This window comes from Elephantulus edwardii, unplaced genomic scaffold, assembly GCF_000299155.1.
Source record: "Elephantulus edwardii isolate Elephantulus edwardi_28Jun2011 unplaced genomic scaffold, EleEdw1.0 scaffold00048, whole genome shotgun sequence".
Classification (NCBI taxonomy): Eukaryota; Metazoa; Chordata; class Mammalia; order Macroscelidea; family Macroscelididae; genus Elephantulus; species Elephantulus edwardii.
In genome coordinates, this window is record NW_006399798.1 from 17,055,291 (window position 1) to 17,080,609 (window position 25,319).

General features: G+C 42.0%; 1 protein-coding gene and 1 pseudogene across 1 annotated transcript in view; both read left to right on the forward strand.

Moving 5' to 3' along the window:
• KPNA2 (karyopherin alpha 2 (RAG cohort 1, importin alpha 1)) overlaps positions 1-5,935 on the forward strand; it is a 9,727-nt gene extending 3,792 nt beyond the window's left edge. The window contains exons 5-10 of the mRNA XM_006886275.1: positions 174-268; positions 375-638; positions 887-1,120; positions 1,626-1,808; positions 4,042-4,191; positions 5,843-5,935. Of these exons, the coding sequence (XP_006886337.1) occupies positions 174-268; positions 375-638; positions 887-1,120; positions 1,626-1,808; positions 4,042-4,191; positions 5,843-5,935 (1,019 nt within the window). The remainder of the gene's footprint in view (positions 1-173; positions 269-374; positions 639-886; positions 1,121-1,625; positions 1,809-4,041; positions 4,192-5,842) is intronic.
• Positions 4,579-5,332, forward strand: LOC102872405 (annotated as a pseudogene).
• Positions 5,936-25,319: the final 19,384 nt, after the last annotated feature.

The window sequence follows — 25,319 nt, forward strand, 5'->3', positions numbered from 1 at the left end:
AATTATTATTAAATTTTATTAGTTTTAATGAATATTTACAGAGATTTTGGGTTTTCATTCATTCATTGCACTGAACATTGTTGGTGCATATGTTTAAGACAGGTACTTATGGTTAATCTTGCTCTCTTTGAACCTCCTTCCTTTTTCCTTTATCCCCTCTCCCCCCCTTCCAGGTGATGGCTCGTCTTTCCGAGACTTAGTTATCAAATACGGTGCAATTGACCCGCTCTTGGCGCTCCTTGCTGTTCCTGATATGTCATCATTAGCAGTACGTTACCAGTATAAGTAAACTTCCAAAATTCTGATTCTCTTTTTCTTTCAGTCAAATGCAGAGAATTGCTCATTGCTTTTTTCCTCCCCGTTTCTTTTTCCAGTGTGGTTACTTGCGTAATCTTACCTGGACGCTTTCAAATCTTTGTCGAAATAAGAACCCTGCACCTCCATTGGCTGCTGTTGAGCAGCTTCTCCCTACTTTAATTCGACTCCTGCATCATGATGATCCGGAAGTGTTGGCAGATACCTGTTGGGCTATTTCCTATCTTACTGATGGTCCAAATGAACGAATTGAAATGGTTGTGAAAACAGGAGTCGTACCCCAACTCGTGAAGCTTCTAGCAGCTATTGAATTGCCAATTGTGGTAAGGTTTTAGCCGTTAGAGTAGGATATAAACGATTAGCGTGGTGAAATGGTGCTAACATGGAAATAATAATAATTTCAGGCAATTTCTAGTTCTTAGTTTGGACCTTTTTACTACAAGGGTTGGGTTTTTTATATACTCGTAATGCTATTTAAATGATGTTTTGGGATACAGAGTTGTTGAATAGTGCTGGAAAAATAAAATGTGATGGCCAGCATCAACTTGTTACACTTTTTTTCCCCACACAGACTCCTGCATTAAGAGCCATAGGGAACATTGTCACAGGAACTGACGAACAGACTCAGGTTGTAATAGATGCAGGAGCACTTTCTGTGTTTCCCAACCTCTTAACCAATCCTAAAACCAACATTCAGAAGGAAGCTATGTGGACATTGTCAAACATTACAGCAGGCCGTCAGGACCAGATTCAGCAAGTAGTGAATCATGGATTAATCCCACTCCTCATTGACATTCTCTTAAAGGTAAAAACATCTTGGCATTTAATAATAGTGCCATTGGTATTTGTATCTTTACGAATAAACATTTGGTAGAACTGTGCTTAGTGAGGTTATTACAGTTTGTTAGTATCTCCTTTCACTAAAAGTTGTTGAAAACCTATTTATAGTTTGAGTCATTATTTGGTAAAACTGCATTATGATCCTCCACATAGCCAGAGCTGAGTGCTTTGGCTTAGGAGAAATGTGGTGGGATGGAGAGCACATAATTGGCAGAATTGAAAGAGTTTCAGAGCATTTGCCTAAGTGAGGAGACAGAGCCCAGGGCCTTTAGAGCCAAGACCTACATGAGAAAAAGCTACCCTAGTTGAAGGCTTGCTTCCCCAATGTTTCCAACCTAAATTGTAATCTGCTCCTTCTCTAGTAAGCTGCATAATTGTTTAAAAAAAAAAAAAACAAAACCACAACAAAAAGTTATTGAATTTAATTGTCTTCTCTGTACCATGGTGCAAATAAATCTTTGTTTTTTTAGGCGGACTTTAAGACTCAAAAGGAAGCTGTATGGGCTGTAACCAACTATACAAGTGGTGGAACAGTTGAACAGATTGTATACCTCGTCCAATGCGGCATAATAGAGCCACTGATGAACCTTTTAACTGCGAAGGATACCAAGATTATTCTGGTTATTCTGGATGCCATTTCAAATATCTTTCAGGTGACTTTAACAGGATGATAGCTGTTTGAATTGGGTTGATGAAAGGTTTTACTGAGGGAGAGAGTGGCTAAGTTTACTCATTAGTTGTCTTAGGATCTTAAAGTTCTTACATGTGGGGCTAAGTTGACTCATTGTCCCAGGATCAAAAAGTTCTTATATGTGGACCATATTTGTGATGAGATGTGATAAGAAAATATGTAGAGCAGTTAAGTACATGATGTTACTTACTTACATTGGAGCCAAGCCCACATACAGAGGACTAGTCGCTCCTAATTCTTTCATAAATGCCTTATTTTCATCCTAAACTTTGATGAAATTAATTTTAAATGGTTTAACTAGTCAGGGAACTCTGGTGGTGGTGGTCGGTCATACCTAGTTGTATATTTTTGGCAATTTTAATCCCCCAGCAGTTTGAAACCATCCCTTTGCAATTATTGGAGACGTAATTGGGGTCACTGTGAATAAGAACCAACTTTACACAATGACTTAGTAATTAATCTAGTAATAATCCTTCTGGCTCCATCCCTAAATGATTGAAGCATGCCAGCAGTGATTGGTCGTAACTGGGCCATCAAGTCATCAACTTTTAAACTTCTCATTATAGAATATATATAGAACTTGACTCAAGGATGACCGGTTTTCCAACTCCTCTTTTTCAAAAAATAACGTAGGTTATTTTTGAAGTGAAACATACTTCTCTTAACTAAACACTTACAAAAAGCTAGTCATACTATTTTTTTCCTTTTTAAATTGTCATTTAAGTGAAAGTTAACAGTGAAAATTAGTTTTACATTCAACAATTCTCACATACTTTTTTTCATGAGAGGTAGGTAGTGAATTAATATCAACAAGTAGTGCTGCCAGAAGAATTTGTTTTTAACACTGACTAGTGCTGTTTCCCGCCTTCCGTGAGTGTTGGCGTTTGGGTTTTGTTTTTTTAATCAAAGTGAATTCTTATTTTATTATTTTGTGTTTGTGTACCGTCAAATTAGATCTGACTGGTACAGGAGGAGATTCCTCCTGTTTCTCCAGCAGAGCTTCGTGTGGATTTGAACCGCGTACCTCTGTGATTGTAGTGCAGCTTCTTTTGCCTCTAGGCCACCAGAGTTCCCTTAGTGTTGGCATTTTGAGAGGGGCCATCACAGTGTCCTGAAGGTTTAGTGAGCTCAACGTTGGACTGCTTACAGTCCAACAGTGGCTGACTGTTCCAATGCAGCAGCAGCTTGTTGGAAGGGAGATGAGAGTTATCATCTCCAAGATTTATAGCCTCACTTCTACAAAGAACGAAGCCCCTGCCCCTTCTAAACAAAGGCAGTAAAGGCCAATAATGCAGTCCTTAAGGGCAACCACAGCCCCCCAGAGAAAGATCCCATTTTCCGGTGGCCTGAGACACTGAGACTCCACAAAGGCAACCCAGATACTCCCAGAAGAGCACCCTAGGAGAAACTTGCTTGACCACTATGTCCTCATCAAGCGTCCTCTGACCACTGAGTCAGCCATGAATAAGATAGAAGACAACACACTTGTGTTTATTGTGGATGTCAAGGCCAACAAGGTGTTAAGAATCTTTATGATATTGCTGTGGCCAACGTCCACACTTTGATTAGGCCTGATGGAGAGAAGGCGGCCTATGTTCAACTTGTGCTCCTGACTATGATGCTTTGGATGTTGCCAACAAAATTGGGATCATCTAAACTGAGTGCAGCTGGTTAATTTTAAATAGAAAATTTAGAAAATTCACCCCCCCCCCCCAAAAAAAAAAAAAAAAGATTTACAGCCTCAGAACACTGATGGAGGATCAGTGTGAGTCTCATGTGACTTGGTGTGTTTTTTTGGTGGCATGTTATTTTTTTAAAAAACAAGATAGTAATTCCCTGTCCTCCCATTTTCAGACTAATTTCAAAGTCTCCTGCACAGGAAAGGTTACAGTTGAAAATGTATAGGGTCTGATCAGTTTACGTTTATAAAGGGAAAAATAAAATGGGCATCCATTTTACTATGTTAGAATGGTGCCTAGAGAGAAGAAGCAACCTCAAAGGCACAGTGTTCAAACCCACCAGCTATTCTGTGGGAGGATGGACAGGGGTGGTTTCCTCTGCCTCTGAATTGCCTCTGAAAACCCACCGTGGGGAGAGCACACATCAACCACTAAGTCCTTAGTTTTGTGATGTCACTGAAATAAGATCCTGTGAATGCAGTGTGGTAAAGTTAAAAAAATTTTTGTTTTTCTTAGGCTGCTGAGAAAATTGGTGAAACTGAAAAGCTTGGTATAATAATTGAAGAATGTGGAGGCTTGGACAAAATTGAAGCTCTACAAAACCATGAAAATGAGAGTGTGTACAAGGCTTCATTAAAACTGATTGAGAAGTATTTCTCTGTTGAGGTGAGTAAAATGGGTGATAATGACACAGAAGAAAATGTTCATATAAGTCAGATAAAACATTTTTCCAGTGGTGGCTCCACTTCCTAGTATATGAGTGTAAGTGCTCAAGTCAACGGGGAAGTGGACCAGCACTGTAACCATACTGGGAGCCTAATGAACAGTCCCCTTTCCTGTTGAAAAGTGACAGGTGGGGATGAAAACTTTTTCTGACACTAAAAAAGCATTTAACTACCTTCTCCACTGGCCAGTTCATAGTGGTTGCCTCTTTAGCAACTTTGCCCTCCCTCATTTCAAATACTGGGGTATGATAAAGATCTTTAAAGATGAAATAGGTTTCAGCTCTAGCACGAGGAGGCTTCAGGTGGTTTGAACAATTTAACTGAAAACATGGATATCAGACCAAATCATACAGTTTATATCAACAATGAATGACAAAATTAAAAAATTGGCCCCCGTGATGTCTAGCACTGGGCTCCGATCACTCCTGAGGACACAGTGCCCCCCAGGACCTTTGACACCTGGGGATCTGAGGGGCCCTGGCCAAAAAAAAAAGGTTTTTATATGCCCTGTTTTCTCAGTTTGGCCTTGTGGTAGATGTGGCTTTTAAAGACCTTGAAGATGAAGGGACAGGCTTTTGTTATATTTAAAGAACTTGGCTTATCCACAAACGATTTGAAACAGTTACAAGGATTTCCGTTTTATGGCAATCCAACACGAATCCAACGCAAAGACAGATTCTGATAGAATTTCTAAAATGCGTGGAACTTTTTGCTGACAGAGAAAGAAGAAAAAAGCAAAAACTATGAAACAGGCTGCAGCAGCCACAAGCTGAAAACCTGGTCAGGGAACACCAAATTCAGCTACTACTCAAGGAAATTCAACACCAAGTCCTCAGGTCCCTGATTACCCTCCAAACTATATTTTGTTCCTTAATAATTTACCAGAAGAAACTAAGGAGATGGTGTTATCCATGCTGTTTAATCAGTTCCCTGGATTTAAGGAAGTGCACTTGGTACCTGGCAGGCATGACGTTGCATTTGTTGAGTTTGAAAACGATGGGCAAGCTGGTGCTGCTCGGGATGCTTTGCAGGGATTTAAGATCACACCATCCCACACCATGATCACTTATGCCAAGAAATAATGGTTGGGGGAGTCTTCCTTAAAGGACTCGACCTTATTTATGTTTTTTTTGATAACTCTGGACAGGCCATTTTATAGCTGAGAGCAAGGGACATACTGAAAGTAAACTTAGAAATACTTAGATAATATACTAGTCTGTCTTTCCTTCTTTTTTTTTTTTAATTTTATTATTTTTGTGTGCGTGTACCGCACACAGATCTGACTGGTACAGGAGGAGATTGTCCCTCATTCCCTGGCAGAGCATCTGGTGGCTTCGAACTGTGTGCCTCTGGGATTGTAGTTGCAGGTCCTTGCCACTAGGCCACCAGAGCTCCCCTTATACTAGTCTGTCTTAAGCTCTGATGAGCCTTGAAGTATGAAGGCCTTAATTTTGTACAAAAAACTTTTCTTTGTATTCTTAAAAAAAAAATGAAGCTCTTCAGAATAATTACAGAGACTTAGGCACTCAGTTATTTATTGTGCCACTTAAACATCTAGTGGATTTTATATAAATTTTTTTTTTTAATTTCAGGAAGAAGAGGATCAGAATGTTGTGCCAGAAGCTACCTCCGAAGGGTATGCCTTCCAAGTTCAGGATGACACTGCTGGGACCTTTAACTTTTAAAAAGTTTGTACAACTGAGTCAAAAAGTTCTTTGTTGTGTACTATGTTTGGTATCATTTTGTCTTACTGTCTTCTCTAAGAACTCTTTATAAATGTGATTTGTTAAATGGAGCACTTTTTACAACAAAACTATACTTGAACAGTTCCAAACTGTACATACTGTATGAAGCCTCTCCTGTCATTGGATTTCTTATTTCTATGTGGAATTTCTTATCTTGCAATGTCCTGTAAATAAAAATTACGTTCCACTCTTTTACTTGAGTATGGCTCTTGTTTTTCAAATCTGGTTTTTAGGGTTACAGATGAAGGGTAACCGACAGAGCTGATGTCCATGTAGCTCAGATAACTTGAGGTAGTCATGTAGGCATTTGAAGGGAGATAATGATGTCATCAAGGACACAGGTAATAACCTGTTTCTATGTCCTATCTTTAGGTTCAAGTTCTCTTGGTAAATAAAATCTTCCAACTGGTGGTCTCACTGGCCAGGGGGGATGGAGTGAAAATCAGATGGAATTACTCCTCTCAAATGTCAAGACTGGAAGTGGCTTTAAGGTGCAACCATGACTTCTTACTGGTACCTAACAAAGTTTTTACATAGAAATTCAGTTTAGTGTAGAAATATAACAGCTCTAAACAATCACTTTTACTATCTGATACTCAGTTTTGTTTGTATAGTCTGGGTTGAAAGCACGAGACCCAGTCACTCTGGGATGGAGAAGAGCCATAGTTTTCAAGGTTGTGTAAGCAGACTGTCTTCCTCATTCCCTGCTGAGTTCAAACCACTGACCTTGGAGTCAGCAGCCAAATGCTTGACTGTTAGTGCACTTAGGCCAGGAGGACTCTGAAGTGTTAACTGCCAGAAGATCAAACCCGTTCTGCCTTGTGGCTGGGACACACTGGATTTCTGAGGCTGTAAATGCTTATGGGAACAGACTGTCTATCATTAGATGATAGTCTTGGTTAAGCAGCTCCAGGTGCACTACACCAGATCGTAGGAAAAGAAAAGGCAGCCTACCTCGCATCAAACTGTTCTTGATTGGTGGGAAGTAATGAATGAGCAAAGGGTGCCCCTGCTGAAATGGCTTCAGATAAATGCTTAATCCACAACTGATAAAAAAGCCAGAACCTTAAAAGTGTGACTGTATTTAGTAAAAGAGTTTTTCTGAGACATCAATGGTGTAATACAAAGTCCATTTACCATGAAAGTGATGAGTACGATAGCGATTTGAGCATCTTCCCCCCAACCTGGCATGCATGTTTGGTGTCTGAGTAAACTCAGACCTTATGTACAGCAGATTGGACTCTTAATGAGCCCTATGCCATCCTGAAGTTCTGTTTTGCTCAAGCCATCGTAAGTCCATCTCTTCAGGGGTTCTCATCTCCACTGACACCCATTTTCCCAAGCATGTGACAACAAAAGTATGTGGGACAAGTGTCCAATTTTTTACTGTTAAATAATTGCTTAATAATAGAAAATATATTTTTTTATTCCATACTAGTATATAAAATTGAAACTAATTTGCTTATATTTCTTACTGTAATTTCCACATTCTGTTGATTACCATGGCTATATAGTGTGGGTTTTGAAAGCAGGAAGTGGCCTTTTACTTGAATTTTTTTGTTTTCTCTCTAGCACTTTGCTTAAACAGAATGTTTCCTTTTCAGAGGTTGTTGATGATTACCTTTTCCATCTCACTGAAAATTGATGAGATCGGGCTTTCCAGCTTGTTATGCTATTGTAGATGCTTTTTCAGTGTTAAGTCTTAGAGTCTTGGTGTGGTGGTTGTAGGTACCATAGAGTCAGAACCAATGCATAACTGACCCAGTGGATTTTCAGAGGCAGGGGAGGAGATTGGCCCATTCTTCTATGTAGGTCTATTCTGGTTTGTTGTGGTAATATGTTGTAATTTTGTAGAGGTCTTTGCATCCCTGGTTAGATTTACTCCTAAATATTTCATCTTTTGAGTGACTATTATAAATGGTATTGCTTTCCTTCCTTTTCTGAGTTCTCTTTATTACTGTAGAGGAATTGGCACACCCCCACCCCCTCTCCCACCTCCACCCCTTTGGTATTTGTATGTTGGTCTTGTACCTTTGACTCTGTTCATGGAATCAATTTGATCCAATAATTTTCTGGTTGAGTCTGTGGGATTTTTCTCTATAAGATCATCATTGTACCATCGAGGCAGAACCAGTTCATAGCTGACACTCCAGTGGGTTTTCAAAGGCAGTAAATCACATGAGAGGAGAGTATCAGTCTTCCTAAGAGCAGCTGGTGGATTTGGATTTGAACGGCATGCCTTTGGCTTGGCAGCGCCGTTCATGACCACACTATCTGCAAATAGTTTTCCTTCTCTTTGCCAGTTTGACTGCATTTTATTTCTTTTTTTGTCTTTTTACTCTGGTTAGGACTTCCAATACAATATTGAATAAGTAGGGCCTCCTTGTCTGGTTCCTGTTTGCGAAGAGAATGTCTTCAATCTCCATTGACAGTAATGTTGAACATTATGCTTTTGGTTATGTTGAGGAATTTCCCTTCTATTCCTGTGTTGTTAAGCTTTAGTATCAGAAAAGAGTGCTGAATCTTTGCACATGCCTTTTCTGCATCCATTGAGATGATCATGTGGTTCTTTTGTTGATGTAGTAGATTACACAGATTATTTTACTAATGGTGAATCATCCTTGCATACCTAGTATGAATCCTACTGGATCATGCCAAATGGTTTGTTGTTGAATAGTGTAGAATCAGATCCAACTGGCACAGGAAGAGATTGTCCCTTCTCCAGTGGAACATCTGGTGGATTTGAACCGTATGCCTTTGGGATTGCAGTGCAGCTTCTGGCCACTAGGCCACCAGAGCCCCCTCAATGATTTCTATTTTGTATCCTATTGACTAGGATTTGTTGAGAATTTTTGCAAATATATTCCTTTTTTTTTGCATCTATGTTCTTGAGAGATACTATTCTATATAGTTTTCTCTTTCAGTGGTGTCATTGGCATAAGGGTTATTTATGCTTGCTGCAAAAAAGTTAATTTGGGACTATTCCATCTTTTTCTGTATTCTGAAATATTTGTGTAAAACTGCTGTCAGCTATTCTGAGTGTTTGGTAGCATTCACCAGCAAGTTTGGGTAGTGAAAATAGAAAAACAAAAAATGGGAGGGGTACAAAAGAAAAAAATCAGGTAAAAGGGGAAAAAGGAAAAGAATGGCAAGGGAAAGGGAAAAAAAAGCCATATGAGAAAGTGGCAAATAGGACAACAAATAAAAAAACATGACAGCAAATAAAAAAGCAAAAGGTTTTGGCTGATACAGCCTGGTATGGCCCTAGCAGGCAGTCTGAATGGAGAGTGGACCAATGCTTCCTGGGCAGACACAAAATGGCTTGGACCTGACCTCAGCTGGAGGTGACATGGGTTGGGGAAGTGGTGACAGTGGGAAGTTACTCTTCTGATACCTGGGAGGGTGCAGGTCACAAAGGCCAAGATGGGCCAGCTGAAGATGTGGATACCCTTACAGTTCCAGGTTCCCCACACCAATCAGATGGCTGTTGAAAATGGTTCCTGAAAACTCCTCCTTGTTTGAGGTTTTCCTTTAGTCTTCCTTCATTTAATGTTTAAACTTCTTTATCTTTTCTTTTTAAATTCTAGATGCCAGAATCAGCATTGGTGTCTGTTAGTTTTGTTTTTGATGCCTTAGTTGAGGACCTAGGCTGCCTTCTGCCTAGTTCATTTTAACAGAAAGTCTTTTTTTCATCCATTAGGCAAAATTTAAACGTAACAGTTTCCATAGAGGCATTTGGATGCTTTTCTTGAACCTGTTAGTGGACAAAATTTTATGTTAATGTACTTGCAGATCCAACTTAAGTATTGATAAAGCACTATTAGGTGCTATTGAATACTGCTCATAGTGACCTTGTGAACAGATCTGAACCCTGTCCTACCCTGGTCATGCTCATCATCTCTGACACCCTCGAGCCCCTTGCTGCAGTCACTGTGTTAATCCACCTGGTTGAGGGCCTTCCTCTCCTTTGCCTACCCTCCACCGTTCCACGTATGTGATACCCCTCTCCAAGGAAGAGCTTCTCCTAGCAACTTGCCCAAAGTATATGAGATGAAGCTTTGTCTTGGCCTCCCAGGAACATTGTTGGCTGCACTTTCTCCAGCAAAACATCTGATGGATTTGAACCGCGCACCTTTGGGATTGTAGTTCAGCTTCTTTGCCACTAGGCCACCAAAGCTCCCTTATACAGTGTCTTGAATAATAGTTATATTAACGGGTCTTCCTTGTATGTGCATACTGCATACAAGGAGCTCTAGAGGTGTAGTCTGCAGTGAGTTAAATTGCCAACCTAAAGTGTATGTTTGTTCAGAAGTTCAAATCCACTAACTGCTCAGTGGGAAACATATGGCTATTCTCCTCCCATGTGATTTACAGCTTTGCAGGCCCTCAGAAGGGACAAAATACCCTGCTCTCATGACAATGAGAGATTTGTTTTTGTTGTTAGCTGCCCCTGAATTGAGTACAACTCATAGTGATCCTATGAGTAATCTAGCTGAACACTGTCCTATCCCATTCAGGTGGTAGCCCAGTTTAAGTACTTGGATACTAGCTAAAAGATTGGCAGTTCAAAACTACCAGCAGAATAAAAGATCCAGCTTTGGAATTCCTGTGAAGCACAGAGAGGAAGACCCTGGATGAGATGGATTGACTCTGACTGGGGTAATGGGGGTAGGTGTGTGTCATAAATGATAAAGTTGACTGAGGATAGAGCAGGGTTCAGAGCTGTTGTACACAGGGTCGCTATGAGTCACAAACAAATCGATGGCACATAACACAGCCAGGATTGCTCTCCGGTTCTACCCTACCCTATCAGGTCGCTATGACTCAATTTGGTTGGTGGTTTGGTGATGCGGTGGGTTCTGTCACATGAGATCAAAATGTCACTCAAAGGGACCTGGCAACAATAGTGGATAAAAGCAAATCTTCAGTCTTAGTTGCATGGGTCTTTGGCGACTTTTTTTAGCTTATAGAATCCCAGGTTCAGAAGGCCATTGAAGGAAGTGTAGCTCCCTCCACCCTCACTAGAGCTTGCCAAAACCCAGCTGGCCTATGTTGGAAAGCCTTCAAAACATGTCATTAATAGTGCTTTCTTTTGAGCTTGGGCTGTTGACCTAATTTGTGATTAACAAAACCTGGCCAAATCATGCAGGCACCCACCCCCACACCCCACCAAAGGAAAGTGTTAGTAGAAAGTGTTCTGACAACCCCTGATTTCAGTTTCATAACCACAGCTAATAAAGATGATGAAAAACACCCAAGCTATCACGTAGGGTTTTTTGAGGGCAGAAGAGCAAGTTCATTTCGAGCATTTGTATGTTCAATGGCATGTTATTGGCATGGTTTGAAAGCATAATTCTGCTGTTTTTAAACACCCAGTTCCTCCTAAATATTTAGGACAGTTTCATAACACTGTGTAGGAGTTGTGGGCATCAGCACTCAAAGTGATCAGCTCATGCATTCCGCTGAGGCTTTTTACAATCATAAATGCCCTTCCCCGTTTCCAGTTCTGGGAGGTACTGGGTATAGTGGGTCAGGGTAAGAGTCAGATCTGCCAAAGTTCAAACCCCATGTGTCAGTGTGTGACTTTCAGACTGTTGTTTCATAAAAATAATGAATTAGGGTGTTATGTGCCATCAAATCAACTACAACTCATTGTGCCGCTTTGAACAATGAGTCTGAACCTTGCCCTATTCCTGAACCAACCTCGTCTCAGACACACTTGCCCCCGTTGCCACAGTCACTGTGTCCATCCATCGCGTTCAAGGTCTTCCTCTCCTGTGCTAACCCTCTACCCTTCCAAGCATGATACTCTTCTCCAAAGATTGGTCTCTCCTGGCAACTTGACCAAAGTATGTGAAACAGAGCTTCAAAGTCACTACCTCTAAGGAGTGACCTGGTTGTTCTGTTGGCAGTCTCCATGGTATAGTCAACATTCTTCTCCAGCACAACTCAAAAAGGCTTCTTTTTCTGTCATCCTTATTCATTGTCCAGCTCTCAGATGCATAGCAAGCAATTGAGAAGACTATGGACTGGATCAGGTGCATCTGGGTCTCTAGACTTGACTGTTTAGCAAGAGGTCCTTAACAGCAGGTTTTTCCCAATGCAACTCATCTTTTTATTTCCTAACTCCTAGTGCCAAGGGTGTTGATTGTGGATCTGAACAAGATGAAATCATTAACAATCTCAGTCTTTCTCTATTATGATACTACCTATTGGCCTGGTAGGTTGTTCTCTTGATGTTGAGATGCAATCCATATTGAAGGCTACTGTCCTGAACTTTCTGCAGCAAACACTTCAAATCTTGGCAGTTTTGGCCAGCAAAGTTGTGTCATGTGCATAACACAGGCTGTTGAAGAGTTTTCCTCCAATTCTAAAAGGATCATGAGGAAGGATTAAATGAATTAGAAAGTGTTGAATTTCAAGTTAAGAAAGAATAAATAATCGAGCTTTGCTGTTTAGAAGGCAATTCCTAATTGTGGCTACAAGATTATTCAAAATTCAGGGACAAAATGAAGAGGATTTAGTGTTTGTTTTTTTTAAATCCATTTGTTTAGATCAAGGTTTTAGGTTATCAACAAACAACTATTACCACACTCTTCTTACCTGCCCTTCCAACTGGTGTCTAAGTTACTCTGAGGAAACAAACGTAGTAATTACTACACAAAAGTTACTGCTTTTTTTTTCTTTTTTTTTGGAAGGCCGAGTAACTTTTAAAAATGGCTCATTACAGAAGTAAAGTTAATTTTAGAAAAGTTGAAAACCACTTTTCAACTGATAGCAACCCTGCTTATAGGGTTTCCAAGACTGTGGTCTTTACGGTGCAGACTGCCACTTCTTTCTCGGGAAAAGCTACTGGTGGGTCTGACCTGCCAACTTTTCTGTTAGCAATTAAGGACTTACTGTGCCACCAGAGCTAAGATGAAAACAGTACAGAGTTTATTGTTTAATCTGTGTGTGTTCTGAGAAAGGAACCCATTGGATTCTCAAAGAGGATGTTCAGTGCCATTGACTCAGCTTCTACTCAGACTCTATGTACAACAGACCTGCTCTGGCCAATCAATCCTCCCAACCTCTGCCAGGCTCAAGGTCGTTGCTGTAGTTTGTGCAAATCTGTCTCCTCGATTATCTTCCTTTTACTGACTCTCGAGTATTGAGCCCATTCTTTTCTTCACATCTGTGCTGTGAGCTTACTTAATGTCATAGTTTAAGATCTCAGACTAAAGACTGTAGCTGCCATTGAGATAAGAGAACTGGATTGAATAGGAATCTTAACTATTGTCCCCAAAAGATGGCATCTGGTTGACATTCCAAAAGCATGATGCAACACACTAAAAATCTGTGGTTTCTTTGTCCCGGAGAAGAGAAGATGGATGGCAGGGGTTCATATTTCTGTCTTTGGCATTGAGTTTGGCTACTCTGCAGGCCCCAGAGGGTGGGTGGTAACAACAGTATGGGCTTGGCTCCTTTTCTACCAACGGACAGCGAGAGGCAGGTCCCTCACTTCCCCAGTGCTGGATCTGTGTGTGTGGCTTCCAGGGGATGGCCTGTGACGGTTACTGGGAAGCTCAGAACTCCTGGCCTTTCACAGTTTAAGCAGGTCTGTCATTCTCTTGGGGAACTGGCTTGCCTTTTCAAGCCTTGCTCCTTGCTTTTGAGGTACCAGTTGCCCTCTTCCTCGGGGATTTCTACTCTGGTAACTGCATTTGTCCTTCTCATAGGAGACAAGGGGACCTTGCTAGCCACAGTTACAGCTGGTTCCCAGATGGCTCTCAGTTGTGGACCCACCACTATTTTACTCAGGGGGTTCACACTTGGCTAGGTGGGGACAGAATGCCTCCTGCTCTCCACCTTGACACGTTCCTGGGTGCAGGTTTTGGAAAGAGCAAGTCTTGAGAGGTGGCATAAGGCAGATGCGTTTCTTTGTGTTATAGTCTCTAATGTTGCCTAAAATGAAAGAGGTTGACTTCATGCTTAGCCTGGACCTGGCTTTTGAGGGTTGAACAAGAATAACTAGCAGGCTGTTATAACAAAGCAAACTGGCTGTTGAGTGGATTCTAACTCACAGCAGTTGCCACGTCTGTCAGGTAGAGCTGTGCCCGTGGGTTCTCATGGCTCCTGTATTTCAGAAGCAGATCACCAGACTTTACTTTCACGTCTGCGTAAGTTCAACTCTCCAACCTTCCAGTTAACAACTGAGGGCTTAAATGCTTTGAAGCCACCAGCCACTCTGCAGGGAAAGGACGGGAACTCTCCTGTGAGATTAACTGCTTCTGAAAACACACCGGAGGGTAAGCTATGAGTTGGTTCCAAAGCTACAGTACACAACAATAACAATAACAACAATATATGTCTCTATCTCCACATTCTTTTCTGTATTGAGACTCTTCCAGGGTCTCCTGCTCCTGTGTTAAGACCCTGAGTTTGACAGGGTCCCCGGCTGGTTCAGGTGGAAATGAACAGCTGAGCTCACATAGTTTCTTGTTGCAGAGAAATTCTCTGGCGTCCATTTCCTGGAGATAATGTAGAGAATACTAGCAGGTTTCTAACATACTTCAGCTGCTCAGGAAATACTTTAAATAATTTCCTGCTCTAGAGAATAGGAGGAGGGCCAGAAAGTTGGAAAGTATTCCAGTCTTTCTTTACAGTCTCAAATGGACTTCACAAGAACTCCTTCACCATTCGCACGCACGCTGCTAGGAGCTCTTTTCCTGGCCTTGCCAGCTCCCCCCTCACCCTTCAATTCGGGAATGTTCTTTTTAACAGTGTGGCGAGAATCCTGGTAACTTGGCCTTCCCATAGCATCCTGGCCTGAGCTTCCTAAGGAACTTTACAAATATGAACTAATTAAGCCTGGAAAGCCCCATTAGAGTGGCCCTGGCTGTTATTGAAATGCAGCCAGCTCTGAGGTGGACTGGCCCCCACACAGCAACAATTCAAACAGTGGAGAGGGAGGGGAGCTGACTACCTAATGCAATTGAAGCTGCAAGGAGGAACCCAGTTAGGCAACGTGTAATTAATTGCCTCCTTGATTTGCTTTTTGGGCTGCATTCAGGCTAACAGTGTGGCTCTGATACTTGGTATTTTAATTGGGTCTTTTAGCCTTGTGGGTAAGGTTTCAGGTGACAGCAAAAAAACCCCTGGGCATGTCCAAGATCTCATTATGTAAAGCAGAGGTTCTCAACCCAAAGTGATCTTGCCCTCCTCTGCCTCCGCCCCACTGCAGGGGGTAAGGATAGAGATATATGTCTAAATCTGGAGAGATTTTTAGTTGTCGCAACTGGGAGAAAGGATGCTGTTGGCATCTATTAAGTGTAACCATCCTATAATGCATAAGACAGCCCCCCAGCCCAGAGAATGGCTGAAAAACTCTGGGCTGTAGATTTAAAGAGATTTATGTTAAACCCCCACTGTAATTCTAACTCATGGCAGGCCTCCATCAGGCTTAAATCTTAATGGGACCCCCTTTGGGAGTGGCTGGTAGGTTCAAACTGTTGACCTTTCAGTTAGTAACCCAGCACTTAATAAATTACATTACCATGCTCACACACTCACTCGTTGTTGTCAAATGGGAACCAGCTTCCAGCTGACCCTTCACTGGGTTTCTGATGCTGTAAATCACGTGGGGGGAGATCACCCTTCTCCCCCAGACCTCCTGAGCTCCATACTATTCCCCTGGGTCTCTATCATCTTAAGTTCATTATTGTTGTTAGGTACCACAGAGTCTGAACCAAGTTATGTTGTTGTTGTTGTTGTTGTTAAGTGTCTTTGAGTTGCTTTGAGTTGGAATGACCTATAGTTGACCCCCTACGGCATTTTTCAGAGGCAGGAGGTGAAGAGATTGCCCGTCCTTCTTCCTCAGAGCAACTGGTGGATTTGAACCCAGGGCTTTTGAGATTGCAGCACAACTTCTTACCAATAGGCCATCAGAGCTCCTTTTAAACACATTTAGATCTGGGATCATACACAGCTCATGGTTGCACGTAGCCTCTCTGTGGATTCCTGGTCTCAGCATCTTTGGATAACTCTATTCTGAATCCTGCAGTCATGAAGACGCATCTCTCACTGTGCCTCCTTCCAGGTTGCACTCCAGTGTCTCCGGGTCTGCAGTGAACAGAAATGAGACATTTCTATTTTCCCAACAGTAACTGTTTGTTTCCTCCTTCTTCAAAGGCCCAAAAGTCAGGGAGATCTCAGGATGTAGCTATATTTCCCTAGCCTTCAGCAAAAGGCCACCAGTCCTAGTTACGACCAAGTCAGTTCTGACTCATAGTGACCCCATGGGTAACTGCTTCTCTCTCAATCCCTGCTCTGAAGTAGATTGCCTGCTTGTTACTGAATAATAGAAGAAATAAAAATGAAATGAAAAAACTTGTAAAGCTAATGAAAATGAAAACACAACATAGTAAATTCTTTAGGACATACTAAAAGCCGTGACTAGAGGTTTATTTGGAGCAAAAAATGCACACATTGAAAAAAACCAAAGCCAACACCTTAACATCTCCCCAAATTAGAAAAAAGAACAGCAAGCAAAGACAGTTGTCTCCAGGACAAGGGAATAATAAAGAGTAGAAATAAATGAAACATAAAATAGGAAAACAATAGAAAGAATAGACAAGTCTAGGAGCTAATTCTCTGAAAAGATCAATAAAATCTATAAGCCACTGGCAAATCTAAAGGAGAAGATACAAAAAACACGAATGAGAAATTAAATACTACAAAGAACCAATGGGAAAAGGATACTAGAAGAATACTATAAGGAACTATATAGTCCGATAACTGTGAAAATCTAGAGGAAATGGACCAGTTCTTAAAAACTCACTGCCTCCCTAAGCTAATTGCCAAGGTAGAAAATATCTACAGATTCATCATAGTAGAAGAAATTGATCAGATCATACCAAAAAACCTCTCAACAAAAATATTCCGGCCCAGACACCTTTACTGGTGAATTCTACCAAACAGTCAAAGAAGAGTTAACAACAATTTTACTCAAACTATTTTAGAATAAAAAAATACTCTTGAACTAAGTCATTAAAGCAAGTGTAACTCTGATACCATTGCCAGGCAAAGAAAAATATCACACCAAAAGAAAATTAAAGATCAACATTTCTCGTGAACATAGACGTGAATATTCTCAACATAATCCTAACCAATTGACTTCAACAGTACATAAAAAAAAATAAAAATCATACATCATGATCAAGTGGGACTTATCCCACCCAGTATGCAGAAGAAATCCAAGAAAAACTGTAACCCAATGCGTCAATAAAAAGGAAAAGAACCATATGATCATCTCACTTGAAACAGCAAAGACATTTTACAAGATTCAAGACCCTGATAAAAAAGCTCAACAAAATAAGGATGATAGTGTAGAAAAAGAAGGGAGTGGGAGATTTTCATACGCCAGTTTTTATCAGTGAAGCAGGAAGGTGGGGTTGTAATTTTCATGCAGTGACTTAATGTGTTAAGTAAAAGATGAATGAGCTTGGCTTGTATTTTGGAACTGATATTGCAGTAAAGTTATCTAAAACATGGGCGTCAGAAGTTTGGACAGGGATTTAAACAGTGCTTGCCATGGGTGCTGGTGTTTTGTTTTGTTTTGTTTTTCGGAGTCTCCAATGCTCCAGTAGAAACTTTTTACAAAATTTTAGGTGATAGTCAGAAAGCTAGTGCCAATGCAGAAAAATATTCTCTATGTTATTCTTTTAAAATTAAGGTTAAATGAAAATCCAAAACCCCCCCCCAAAAACAGGTCCCATAAAGACATAGAGTTCTCAATGAGAGCTGTGTTCTTTTCTTTTTTTTCTTTTCCATTAATTCCCAACTTTTTGCAGGGAGAATTTGAGGCCAACAACATTATTGCTCAACCAGCAAGCTCATAACTTTGCCTCTGAAAAGGAAAGCTTTTTGTTGAAGTTATTGTTGTTAAGTGCCATTGAGTTAACCACGACTCATTGTTAAGAGTAGGTTTTGCTACTGGCTGAAGAGCAGGATGCTTCCCAAGTGAATGGGGCTGGAGTCATGCAGACCCCACCCACTCTTGGGCAGGCCCAGGGGTGCACCTGACCCCTGTGCAGTAACACAGCATAGACATCTGGCCTGCTGGACTCTACAGTCACTTGCCCTTGGAGCCCTGGGGACAGGCCTCTTCCTTACAGAGTGTGATGAGTTGAATGGTTTTGGGTAATCTTCCAGGAGGTAATGATTCTCCTAGAACCGTGCTTCCCCTAGCATCGTCCCCGGGATTTCAGCCCTTCTAGGAACTAAGCTAAGAGGCAATGAGTCATGATTACATCACATCAAGTCACCTGGAATCCCCCTCAACCTCTCAGTGGGGGATGCACTGGTCAGTTCAGAAACATTTATTTGCATGACGGCGGAAACCCTTGGAGATGTTGAAGTGAAGGCTAAAGGCATGTTTGGAGGTTCTGCGGTTTGAATCCACTCAGAGGTGCCTCGGAAGAAAGGCCTGGAAACCCTGAGGCATACAGTTTCACGTCTGCACACGTGGGGTCGCCTGACGCCCACCTAAACAGTGGCTGTAGTTCCCCAGCCGTCCGACAGAGGGTGCTGTGCTGCTAACCGGAAGTCTGCGTCCCGGACGCTGACCGAGGGACAGAGGCCGATCTGCTCCCGCTGTGATTTACAGCATCTGAACCCAGATGGAGCGGAACCACATGGAGGTGAGTTTGTTTTGAGGCTTTTTCTTTTTTTCTTTTAGCGAGAAGTCAGCGGGCAGGCGGGTTTGGTGGGAGTCCAGGTGCCACCTGTCCTTTCTCCTCCCGCAGCGACGAAGGCCCGTGGGCTGCCCCCTGCCCCACAGCCCCGGCCACCGCAGCCACGTCTCGGGGTCTGTCCCTCTGCTGTCCAGGACGGGGCATGGCGGGCTGGGTCTTGGGGTGGACGTGGGTCAGGCCGCGTGCAGAAGCAGAGGCAGCGACTGTCACTTCCTCTTGGCTGCTTCATTAAGGTGAACCTGGGTGAATTACTCTCCGTGCCTCAGTTTCCTCCTCTGCACACCTGCACGGTTGACCTGAAGATAAGATGGTTTGTGATTCATGGGCACCGTGGTGCAAACGCTGATGCAGCGCCATCCTACAGGGTGGAGTAGAGCTGCCCCCGTGGTTCTCTATAGGAATTTTTTTTTTAATTGTGATTTTAAACGAAAATTTACGGAAAAGTTGGATTTTGATTCATTCGTTGGTGCACATTTTGCTCCCCAAGCCTCTCCTATCCCACGCTGACTTTTTAAAAAATATTCATTGTTAGGGAGCTCTGGAGGCCTAGTGGCAAGAAGCTGCACTGCAGTCCCTGAGGTACGCGGTTCAATTCCACCAGAGGCTCTGCTGGAAACGGAGGGACAATTTCCTCCTGTACCAGTCAGATCCAGTTTGACGGTACAAAGACACAAAATAATAAAATTAAAAAAAAATTGATTGCTGCATAATTTCTTCCCTTCCTTCTTCCCCTTCTCGAGTCCACTTTGTTATGCACTTCTTATTCTGGACTGTTGTCATACAAATAATGCCTAATCAGATATTCCTTTTAAACAATCCTGTCCTTCATCTGTTCCAGTGCAGTGTCCACTGCCATTCATTGTTCTTATCAATGTTCATTATCAGTACCCTCTTTTCCTAGTTTGCCCCAGCCATATCACTCCTATTTTGTAACAGTGGTGTTAGGCAGTATTTGTCCTTTTGCAGCTGAAATATTTCGCTCTGCATAATGTCGTCCAGGGTCAAGCATGTTGTGTAATATTTTGTGAGTTCCTTGTTTTTCAGTGCTGCATAGTATTCTGTTTTGTGACTATACTGTAGTTTTTATATCCATCCATTTGTTGATGGGTCGATAGGAAATTTTTTTTTTTTTCGTCCCTGGGTGGGCACGAACAGGAAATCTTTATGGGAGCAGACTTGCCAGGTTTTCCTTCAGAGCAGCTGGTGGGTTGTAACTGCTGACTTTTTGGTTAGCAGCCAAATGGTTAGTGCTTAACTATTATGTCACCAGAGCTCCTTTTTTCATCCTCCATGTCACCCAGTAAGGAAACAAATATCCAAATTCTAACCCCATCTGTACCATTAAAATGCATTCAACTATGTTCTAATCTTCTGGTTGTCATTGTTGTTGTGTACTACACAGAGCTGGCCCTCTAGCGGGTTTTCAGAAGCAGTTAATTGCATGGAAGGAGACTGCTCATCCTTCTTCCTCAGAGCAGCTAATGGATTAAAACCATGTGCCTTTGGGATTTCAGTGCAGCTTTCTTACCACTAGGCCACCAGAGTTTGGTCGACTTAGTCCTCTCCACTCTGATCATGAAGCAGATCGCAGCAGTTTCTTAAGGGAAACTGTGACCTTCCACAGCATTAGACCTCCAGCTCTTTATTGTCCATGAGAGAGGATAGAAGCTTGTTTGATTTCACAGTTGAGTATGACAAGCTTTCTCAGTCTACACACACGCGCGCGCGCACACACACACACACACACACAGTATAACTGCTCTGTAGAAATTCTGAGGCTGTACATCTTTATGGGAGCAGACTGCCACAGCTTTCACCTGCAGAGTTAATATTGGGTTCAAACCCTTTACCTTCTGCTTAGCAATTTCAGTTTTAATTTCTGTTTAACCACTGGGCCATCAGGACACCTTATGTTGTAAGATTGCTCTCGTACATATATATTTTATATTTTATTTTTGTATCAGGTGTATTAAAGGTTTTTTTTTATTTTAGGTTTTATTTAGAATTTTACAGAGATGAAGATGGTTACTTTTTTTCTGTATGAAAGTTTCAAAGAAAAGACTTAAATGAAAAGCTTCTGACTGTGTGTGTTGATCACACAGAGCGGTGTCCAGGATTGGGGTAGTGAGATCATGATATAAATTCTTGGACAAGGCCAAGAGTTAATTGAGTGTTTCGAGGGGGCTGTAGATTTCATCTTCTGATTGAATTTTTGTACTGTAGATGGGATTATCTAATTGGGGTGTATAGGACCTGGAAGGAAAAGAAGATAGGTCTTGACCCATGCCAATCCCCTGACAATGCTTTATCCCTCTCAATTCCCAAATACCCAATTACTCTGGGAGGCAGGACCGAGGACTGCATTTTTATAGAGAATAGAAATGAGTTTAGAGAGGTTAATAACTTACCCAGAGTCACACAGCTCAATTCAGTAGTTGAATTGGAAAGTGACTGTGGTCTGTCTGCTCCTGCTTCCTAGTGCCAGGGGTGGTGCTAGTTGCTGGAGTACAGAAAGAACAAAACAACAAACTCTTATCATTTACTACACAGTAGAAGTGATATAGGCTGCTATAAAAATGACAGATAGGATGGCAGATATAGACTGGGAGCTTCTGGAGCCGGGACTGCACTTTATGCACAATAGCTTATATTTCAGAGGAAGAGGGATCTATTGTTTTCATTTTACAGATGAGTAATTGGAGTCAGGCAAATTAAAAAAAAATTGCTCAAGATTCCACAGCAAGTAATTACCCGATTTTCGCCATATGAGAGTTGCCTTGTGAGGTAAAAACAAAGCAGAGGGGCTGTGTGTGTCACATTTGGGTTGTGTGCAGCCCCTGAATGCTCACCAGTGAGCCCAAAAGCAGCCTCTAAGAACACATGACAGGCTGGTTTGTACGTTAGGTGGAGCTGGGCCCAGATAATGTGGCTCTAAACCAAGATGGCCTCTTTCCAACTGAATCCTTGCAAACGACCAGGGCTGGTCAGACCTGGTGACCTACGGAAGAGGTGCTTCTGTGCTCTATGTGTCAGAGCAGCACATCTTGGTCAAGTCTGCTAGGCTTTTCCATCTCAGCACCCCATCTGCTTTCCTCTTTGGTGTGAAAGAGATGTGGGCTCCTTCTCCTCAGGCTGTTTAGAAGGCCCCTCCACACCCTCCCCTAGTTGGGGCTCCAAAGCATTGTCTAGTAGAAAAGCCTCTTCTCATTCTATTGCCTTCAACCCCTTACATTCCATACATCCACTGTCATCAGTACCCATTGCATCTTCTGTTCCCCCTAACATGATAAAAATAATAATTAATAATCAAACCCACGGGCGGAGAGTCCATTGTGACTCACAGTGACCCTCTCTCGGGTCTTAACAGGAGCAGACTGCCTCATGCCTCTTCTGAGAAGCAACTAGGTAGGTTCCAGCTTGTGTGAGACACATCACCTGCTACACCACCAGGGTCCTTCCCAACGTGGTGCTACTGCCACTGAGGGGGTGCTGACACTAAGCTGACTCTGTTGACTTTTGAGTCTATAATTCTTTACAGTTGGAGACTACCTATCTTTCTCTCCCTAGCAGGCCTAGTGGATTTGCAGTATTGACCTTTTGGTAGTTATTGTTATTGGGTGTCATTAAGGTGAGTATGACTCGTGACGACCCTGTGAACAACAGATCTGAACCCTGCCCTATCCTGTGCCATCCACATCATCTCTGACACACTCGAGCCCATTACAGCAGTCACTATGTCAGTCCATCTGATTGAGGGTCATCTTCTCTTTTGCTGACCCTCCTCCTTTTCAAGCATGACATCCCTCTTCAGGGGATAGTCTCTCCTAACAACGTGCCAAAAGTATGTGAGACAAAGTTTTGCCATCTTTACCTGTAAGGAGCCCTCCAGATGCACTTTCTCCAAGACCTTTCTGTTTCTTCTTTGGTGCTCCATGGGACATTCTGTATTCTTTTTGTGGTGGCAGTACTCAGTTAATCAACGGAACATTGTTCTAGGTGTTACCGTGGAGCTGTTTTATAAATGTGGCATCCACTTTCTAAACAACATGCTTCTGGAAACTCTTTGAACTTTGATAAATGACGATAGTTAAAGAAAGGCTTCAAGTCTTTAGTTCATAGGGTTGCTATGAGTTGTGCTAGACTTGATTGCAATCAACAACAATAATATCTACAATCAATTTGACTTTAGAAGGCTTGTTTTTGACAATGTAGATGGATCTCATCCAATCAGTTAAAAGTAAAACTGAGGTTTTCCCAAGCAAGAAGAAATAACTGTCACAAGACTGCAACCTCAAACCTTGAGTTTTCAGCATCTGCCCTACAGACTGCCGATGTGCTAGCCTTCATGTTGAGAAGCAGTCATTTGGACCTCCTCCATATTGCTTTTCATGGAAGAAGGTCTGTCCCATCCGGGGCGTAACTTTCTAATAAATCTATCTTTTTATTGTTGTTGTTGTTATGTGCCATCAAGTTGCCTGCAACCCATAGCAAACCTATGCACAATAGCTCTGAGCCCTTCCCTGTCCTGAGCCAGTCTCACTGACTCAGACACACCTACCCCATTGTCCAGTTACATCCAGGGTCTTCCGCTCCTGCTCTGTCCCTCTACCTTTCTGAGCATGAAGTCTTTAAGGATTGGTCCCTCCTGGTCACATGTCCAAAGTATGTAAGATGGAGCTTCAAAATCCTAGCATCCAAGGAGAAACTTGGTTTCACCCTCTCCAAGATAGACTTATTTGTTTTCTTAGCAGTCCATGATATGTTTAAGACTCTTCTCCAGCACCACAACTCAAAGGCATCAATTCTTCTTCTGTCATCCTTAGTCATTATCCAGCTCTCTGATGCACAGCAAGTAATTGCAAGGACCATGGCCTGGCTCAGGTGCACCTTAGTCTTTAAACTGACATCTTCTCTTCTCAGTACTTGGAAGGTCTCTTAACAGCAGATTTGCCTAATACAATTCGTCTTTTGATATTTTTTTCCTACTAGTTTATTCACAAAATTTTTTAAAAATAATTTTAATGAGCATTTACAGAGATTTTTGGATTTCCATTCATTCATTGCTGCACTTCTCTCCCCGCCCAGCCCTCCCCGTCCCCACCCCCCCAGTTTGCTCCTCTCTTTCAAAAGTAAAAGAAACACTCCCTCCCTGGGACACAACCCCCCACACCCCTCCCACTGCCCCAAGTACATTCCACTATGCAACCTTAATTGTGGACTCTTATGTTTTGATATTTTTTTAACTGGTTACCTTTTTCTAAAAAAAAGCAATCATTTGAACAGAATAAAAGGATGGACTAAAATGAGACAAGGTATGAATCAAAGTTGTATCCTTTTACCAAACCCATTAGATTTGTATGCTGGGCAAATAATTCGAGAAGTTTGACTCTGTGAAGCAGAATGTGCTGTCAGGATTGGAAGAAGACTCAGCAACAACTTGCAACAGTAAATAACACAATCTTGCTTGTGGAAAGTAAAGAGGACTTTAAGCATCTACTGAAGATGATCAAAGGCTATAGCTCTTACTGTGGATTACATTTTAACATAGTAGTTGTTGCTAGATGCTGTCAGGTCAAGTACAACTCATAGTGACCCTGTGAGCAAGAGATCTGACCCTGTCTTACTGTGTGCCAGCCTCATAATCTCCAATACACTTGAGTCCATCTCTCTAGTCATTGTGTCATTCAGTCAGGTTCAAGGACTTCTTCTCTTTGTCTGTCCCTCTACCTTTCCAAGCATAATGTCCCTCTCCAAGGAAGAACCAACAAGCCCAAAGCTTTATCACCTTTGCCTCCAAGGAGAACTCTGTATACACCTTCTCCAAGATGTACCTGTTTACGCTTTTGGCTGTCCGTGAGATAGATCTTCAGTATTCTCTAACACCACAGTTCAAAGGCATCAGTAGTGATTCTGTCATCCTTATTAATTCAGGCTGTGGTCTTTTATGTCTCAATCAGGCACACTTCAGTCCTCAAACAGGTATCATTGTTCTTCAGTAATTGGGAGAAGTTCCTGACTGGAAAAACCCTCACAGCAAGCCCTATGGGCAATATCGTTATATATTGAAGTTGTCATTGATTTATTTTTACTTTGATCCACAGTCAACACCTGTGGGGACAACAGCCAAGAAATCAAAGATGTGTTGCACCGATGGGTCTGCTTTCAAGGATCTCTTAAAGTGCTAAAAAGTAAAGATGTCCGTTTAAAGACTAAGATGGCCCTGATCCAAGCTGTGATATCTTCAGTTGCCTCATATGCATGTTAAGTTGGACCGTGAATAAGGAAGACCAAAGAAGAACTGATGCCTTTCAGTTGTGGTGTCGGTGAGGAATATTGAATCCCACGGAGTACCAGAAGAGTAAACCTATCTGTGCAGCCAGAGTGCTTCTTAGAAGCAAGGACGGTGAGACTTTGACATACTTTGGATGTGTTGTCAGTATGGACTAGTTCATACTTGGAAACAGCGGAGGGTTGGAGAGGAAGAGGAAGACCCTCGACAGGTAGGTTGGACACAAACACTGAAACAATGGGTTTGAGGACAGCAGAGAGTGAGGATGATACAGATACAGGCAAAGCTTCGACCTGGTGTA